This window comes from Helianthus annuus, chromosome 15, assembly GCF_002127325.2.
Source record: "Helianthus annuus cultivar XRQ/B chromosome 15, HanXRQr2.0-SUNRISE, whole genome shotgun sequence".
In the NCBI taxonomy this organism is placed as follows: Eukaryota; Viridiplantae; Streptophyta; class Magnoliopsida; order Asterales; family Asteraceae; genus Helianthus; species Helianthus annuus.
This window is the reverse complement of record NC_035447.2, coordinates 136,868,445-136,875,082: the sequence shown is the minus strand read 5'-3', so window position 1 is coordinate 136,875,082 and position 6,638 is coordinate 136,868,445. Positions and strand designations below refer to the sequence as shown.

The window sequence follows — 6,638 nt, the reverse complement described above, 5'->3', positions numbered from 1 at the left end:
TTTGCGTGAGAACCGCTAAGCTAGATCTTCAATCTTTTGCAACCCTTCAATCTATCCCTTTTTTTCTTGTTCGTCCGATCTCCTGTGGCAGTAGTCCCCCTTTTTTAATTCTGCCATATGATCTTTTATAGTCCAAATTAAAACCTTTTTTTCCTATTCGTCCAAGTTGTTGAATAAAATAAATATAAACCCTCCTTCTTTTCTTTTTGCAGCTGAGGGGGTGTTTGCGTGAGAACAGAGACAGAGACGGGTTGGTGGGGGTGTCAAGGGGAGAAGAAGATGGATGACAAAATGTTAGGGTTTTATTTATATATATGCTTTTAAATGATTGGGTAACATAAAATGACTAAACTACCCTCATATGTCTTGCACATGACCAGACTTAACTAATAAATTTAACTGGGTTAGTGTTAAAGGACGTAGAGTGTAATGAGTTTTACAAATAAAGGACTGTGATTGTAATTATTGAAGTTAAAGGCTATCCATTACAATCTGATACAAACATAAAGAACGAAAAGTGTAATTTTTCCATAAAAAAGGCATGTCTCTTAATTTTACAACTCATTTATGCTACTTCTGTGTTCCTGGTTTAAATAATGGCGCCTTGGGAATGCATGAGGAGTGGGGCCCGCAAGGCGGTCAGGAACTGCGTTTTATGGCACCTCGTATAATCAAACAAGATGTCTTACGCTAGCAACAATACAACATATATATGTTGATGGGCTTTTACCAAAAGTTCAAGGAAAGAACTCCAACCCAGTGATACAGATACTCATATCGGAACAAGACAATCGGGCTGCATTTCAATAAGTACATATGAATCGTCTTGTCCTAGTTATATATCACATGTACCAAAAATACGTGCAAGAAAAAGGTGTTAGTCCAGCCCGCTTTGCCAATGTATAAAAATTAATTGTTTTGATCTGAACCCATTACTCAACCAAGCCAAATCACAAATAGATACTACTAGCTGAAATATTTCAAGTGAGATCAACCGACCTAGATAAAAATTGACTGAAAATAATCAAGCTGAAGACCAGCAGCAGATGAAAGATACAAGAGAATCTATTCAACTAAAAAAACAAAGAACACATTTAAAATCATAAATCTTGCTGCTTTTTTTCGAACGACATAAATCTTGCTGCTGTATGTTTATATGTTTATGGCAGCACAAACCAACTTCAATTTCACCTGCAAAGCCGACAAAACACAATTTGTTCAGCCATACAACAAGGATGGGTGATATATGATCATGCATGCAAGAAGCAAAGGCAATGTGTCGATAAAACTTTAACCAATTTTGACCCAAAAGTAAATGAGGCGCCACCTCAAGGCACTGGAGCTTTCATGATGGGCCGGTGAGCCTCATACATCAGATGCGCCTTTCAGACAAAGATAGAGGCCGTTCATTACAATTTTAAAATGGTTCTCATTTGAACCCACCACGTGTGTATAGACATTGAATACATGTTTGTGGTGGGTCTATAAGTAATGAATGGACCTACCTATCTATAGAAGAAATTACACATAATCTATGCATCTTAGAACTGATGGATCTTTTATGCACACAAATTATACCATTTGACCCCTAAAGTTCTTAATGATTATGTTTTTTTAAACACCCTGTTTGAGTAAGTAGTGACAAAAAAAGACAACTGTTACTTCGACTCTCACAAGATACCATTGTTCTATGAGATATATAACCGTTGCACTACAGCACGCTACTCATTTAATAAACTAACCAACAGGTAAACATGTGCCAAATTGCCAAGTGTTGTATGCAAATATACCATAAACATGATTTTAACGAATGTAGTAAATAGTTTGTTCCCGTCACTACGTGTTAATAAAAGTCCCCGTATACTCAAAGTGAGAGATGAGATTTGCTCACGAATGGGTCAATTTGGGTTGTATTTCATCATGAACGGGTCAAACTGATAATACCAAAAACGGTCACAAAAGGGTATGGTCGAAATGGATGGAGACAAGTAGTCATCCAATGTGTACTTTTAATGCATGAATAATTCGAAATATAAAATTAGTATGGTCATCAACATGGTTTGTGGTAAGCAATAAGCATATTTGACACTAGACATGTATAAAATATATATTTTGAACGATAAATGTAGAACAAAAAAGGATATAAGGGTGGATACAGATTTGGATAAACTTCTCAAGCCTGGATAACTTCCTACTGCAAGTTTGGTGAGAAACGGTCACAATTTCAGATTATTCCATGCTCATTACCGGTATTAGGAAAAGATAACGGAATGAAAACTTCAAGAACATACCTTTTTTTAGAAAAATGAAGCTTAAAGTCGATCACAACAGCTGTCAAATTTTAGAGACCATAAACATCACTATCATGAGATTTAGAAGGATCGTATCTGTCCTCGAATTCATTTGGTAAATTAGAAGATGATCTTCTGTCTTTATGCTTGCTCTTATGGTGATTATTAGGGCTTGAAGAACGATCTTTTCTCTTCCGTATGCTAGATTTGTTATCCTTATGTCCGTGTTTGTTGCTTTTTTCTCTAACCTTGTCTTCGTATCTTGCAGAAACTGATTCTTTCGAAAGAGTTTTCTGTTTAATCTCATCATGTCTGTGTTTATCCACATGTATGTTGCTTATAGAAGAAGATCCTGATTCAAGGTTTATGGCATCTGCAGAAGCCATGTTTGCATGCTTGATTTCTTCCATGTATTCATCAATTATATCCCTCATGACCTTTTATTAGAAAAAAAATACATAAAAGAAAATTAAACAGACTTATATAGTTAAAAGAGTAGGGATGTGTCAAACCCAACATGCAAACCCGAAACCTTAAAAATTCAGGTATAGGATTACTTTTAAAAATTTTGCGGTATGGCATTAGGTGATACCCGAAAACGCATGGTTGTTTATAAAAACCACAGAGGTAAACAGTTTCCTTTAATATTTTTTTTTCTCCGTCCTTGGGTAGTAGAACGATCTACCATTCATTAATTTTTACAAGTAATCTTTAACAAATTAACAGGTATACCTGATACATGAAAAGAATTAGGCATGGTTTTACGACCCATTTCCAACTCTATTATATGTATAAAATTATAATAAAGAGGTAGTTGCTCACCTGTGTGGTGCTTCTTTTCATTTTCTTGCCACGATATGACATTCTTCGCCTTTTGTAATCTCTTTCTTCAGCTATTAATTCCTCTTGTGACTTATTTTTATTTGAATCCTATAAAACCAAAGATATTCAGAAGAAATAAACAATCACACTTCTACACAAAAAACCAAAGAACGAACGATGCAAGGCATGGTGGTTTAAAAAAACAGCAGATGTATATATAACTCAACCTACCTGGTTACCTCCCCTATGCCAAAGTACTCCATCGTGTTCGATTATAGGTCTATAATTTGGACGTTTTTTACGCTCTTCACCAGCCGCCCTAGATATATATTCATGCTCTTGCACTCTGCAATAAGATAAAATGAACAAATCCTTTACTCACATAATGTATTAAAAACCACAGAGATGATTTGTTTAAGAGGTTTTCATAATACTTGTTTTCAAATGACGAGATGATTTAGATTACTAGTTTTCATACATTCGTTAAAAATCATAATCTTTTCCTACATTACAACACTTATGCAACTAAGGGGCTGTTTGGCAACATCTGAATGGTTAAGTGCTGAACCAGTAAGAGGTCTGAACCATTAAGAGCCTGTATAATGCTTAACCGTTCAGAGGCAAATGTCTGAACAATTCAGATTATAGGTCTTAATCATTCAGACTCTGTATAAATCTTAACCATTCAGAGGCAAATGTCTGAACCATTCAGACATCTGCTCGTGAAACAAACAGTCTGAACCATTAAGTGTTGAACCAGTAAGAGGTCTGAACCATTAAGAACCTCATTAAGAGGTAAACAAACAGCCCCTAAGAATGTGTGCTGCGAAAACGAGTGTTTTTGAGTAAAAGTACATACCTTTGATAAACCGGAACAAACCGCGAAGAGCGTATAGCTTTGATTCTTGTTTCAAACGCAGAACGTTCATGCAACGCAGCAACAGCTGCTGCTATTTGTGAAACTAAAATCTTCCCCTTTCTACTTCTTCCATCATTCTCCTTGCTTCCATTAACACCATCCTTATCACTTAAACCAGACGATTCATCAAAAGAAATCAAAGATTTCGATGAAACATTCAATAAAGCTTGCTTTAACATATTAACCGCAAACAACTTCCCATTCATTTCACCATACAATATACCAAACTGCAAACCTAACCACATCAACACTCTGTACAAAACCGGACAATCACCACCACCCGCTCGCTCCCCTTTCGAAAACAAAACCATATATCCAACAGCCTCCCTAGCTATAGCCCTCAAACAAACCCTAAACAACAGAAGCATATGATCCCTCAAAAACACATCAATCACAACCCCATAAAACGGCGAATTCACCAGCATCCACTCCATCAAACCATCCTCCCCACACAAGTAACAACAACACACAATCAAACAAACAACACCGCGCGAATAAACCGACGGATAATCATTCCACTGACTAATCTCTATCCTAACATTGTAGTACTCAGAAGGAAGCAGCTTAACAAAATAACCACTACTAAACAAACCATCAATGGCGCCGGTGATGTCATCTTCACCGTCGCCTGTAAAACCTGCACACTCAGCTGATAAGACAGGTGGCAACGTAAGCGTAAGATCGGCGTTGTTATTGTGTTGCGGAAACGTAACAACCGCCGGACAATCAGTGTAAAAGAAGTTTGAATCGAGAGATGTGTGATAATCGGTTAAGGATATAGAGAGATCTGTGTTGGAATTGAGATGATTGATTTCGTGAGTGGTGATTGGGGATTGGAGGGAGTTAGGGTAGTGAAGGGATTGGAGGAGAGAGAGAGAGATAGGTGAGGGGGAGGAAGGGCAGAGGAGGTGGTGGCGGAAGAGGGAGGAGGGAGGGAGGCAGTGGTTGGAGTTGTATGGACATGTGGCGGTGGTGGTGGTGGTGGCGGTGGTGGTGGGGGTGGGGAGGATAGTGGAGAGGGAAGTGAGGGTGGATTTGGAGAGGTGGATGAGGTGTTTTAGGGTTGAGAGTGTGGTGGTGATGTCGGGAGGGTGGGTGGCAGCGGTGGAGGTGTGGTGGTGGTTAGGGTTAGGGTTTGGGGCTGGGGGTGGGGGTGGAGGGAGAAAGGTGAATGTAGGAGATGAGTCCATCGGAGTCGTGAAAGAAAGAGGGAACTAGAGTTTGAAAGTTAAAACCACGTATTTAGAGCATTCACATTCAATGAATCATATTATGTGTGTGGTGTTTTTAAAATACGAAGAGTATAAAAAATGGTTGTGAGTGGAGGAGAGAGAAAATGTTACTGTTCATCTGTATATTTGGGGACACTGTTCCCCCTATAATTTTTTAATATATTTTGAAATTGGTTGTGAGTGGAGGGGAGAGAAAAGATAATGATAAAGGTATAAAAAAATATTATTTAATTGAAAAAGAGAGATAAAATGTAGTGTTTTTTAGTGTAATTTAGGGTGAAAATATAGTGGGATGGATGTGAATGCTCTTAGATATGCTAGATGGTGTTGGAGGGGATTTATCAACGTCACGTCAACGTTACGTTAACGCCATGTCACACAGGGCTTTAAGGCCTTTTCTGTTAACTTGAAGGGTGTGGGATAAAGCTCCTTCAAGCTATAATGCCCCCCATTTAACCAATCCTTTCTCGTTCTTCGCAATTGCTGCTCGTTACCATGGTGGAGCCAAGGCTATAGCGCCTCGAGTTGAATTGCTAGGTGTGGGACGATGGCGTCGAGTGGCGCTATAGGGGTTGAGGTGGCCCTGGTGGCAGTGGCGGATCCAGAATTTTTTTTCACCGGTTCCTTTTGGTAGATTCTTACAAGTTCTTACTAATTTTTTCCAAATCATACAAGGTTTCTACTAATTTTTTCCACTTTTTCTAAACAGAGGGGGTTTCTGGGAACCTCAAAAACCCCATGGATCTGCCCCTGCCTGGTGGCGCCTGCACACCCTCCAGCCTTAGATCATCACTAGTGGGACAACGCCCCTTCCAACATGGTCCCTTCTGGGCGTGGAGCTCTGGCTCGGTTTGATGTGAACGATGGAGGCGTGGAGCGATTCACGAGTGTGGGGATGCATTGTGTGATCGTTGAAGTGCGATAAACAAGGAAAAAAGGTCATTGAAGTATTTAAAAACTATAAAACCAATATTAGTTCAATCACTCACATAATATTCACTCATCTTCTTACAATTTTCATATAACCCTTAATCATGAATCCTTATGACCCAAATAACACGTCCTCCAAAACCTTTACTTTGGAAACTACGTACCCAAACAAGCTCTTCAATCCAGAATTTTTCAACCCTAAATACGTTTATCGGACCCAATTTGAAAGCGACACATCAACCAAACCCTCAAAGACCTCTTGATTTGTGTTTTTTCGCATGTTAGTTGGTGGAGATTAGGTCTTTTGACAAGCTTATAACACTACATGATTCATTGACTTGGCATCGAGTGTTTTACACATACACATTACATGTATGATTCATAAATATAACCGAGTGTGTGTGAACATTGTGAGAAATGTGAAGATTTGCATGCTAAGTCGAT

General features: G+C 38.6%; 1 protein-coding gene across 3 annotated transcripts; it reads right to left on the bottom strand.

Annotated features, from left to right (window-relative positions):
- Positions 1-985: 985 nt before the first annotated feature.
- On the bottom strand, positions 986-5,253 carry LOC110912590 (U11/U12 small nuclear ribonucleoprotein 48 kDa protein). 3 transcript variants are annotated; one of them, XM_022157359.2, is made up of 5 exons: positions 3,973-5,253; positions 3,345-3,459; positions 3,114-3,221; positions 2,292-2,728; positions 986-2,194 (listed from the first exon to the last, which is right to left on the bottom strand). In XM_022157359.2, the coding sequence occupies exons 1-4, from the start codon at positions 5,220-5,222 to the stop codon at positions 2,342-2,344; spliced, it is 1,860 nt and encodes a 619-aa protein (XP_022013051.1). In that variant the 5' UTR covers positions 5,223-5,253; the 3' UTR covers positions 986-2,194; positions 2,292-2,341. The 3 variants fall into 3 exon arrangements, with proteins under 3 accessions (XP_022013051.1, XP_022013053.1, XP_022013052.1); XM_022157361.2 differs by having other exon boundaries at positions 986-2,191; XM_022157360.2 differs by having other exon boundaries at positions 986-1,191.
- Positions 5,254-6,638: the final 1,385 nt, after the last annotated feature.

What these genes read in the sequence shown, in the direction of transcription:
- LOC110912590 (XM_022157359.2), bottom strand. Translation starts at nt 5,222, where the DNA reads ATGGACTCATCTCCTACATTCACCTTTCTCCCTCCACCCCCACCCCCA. An exon ending in GGCATAGGGGAGGTAACCAG is followed by an intron (nt 3,222 to 3,344) that starts GTAGGTTGAGTT and finishes TTGGTTTTATAG; the next exon opens with GATTCAAATAAAAATAAGTC. An exon ending in TGAAAAGAAGCACCACACAG is followed by an intron (nt 2,729 to 3,113) that starts GTGAGCAACTAC and finishes TTCTAATAAAAG; the next exon opens with GTCATGAGGGATATAATTGA.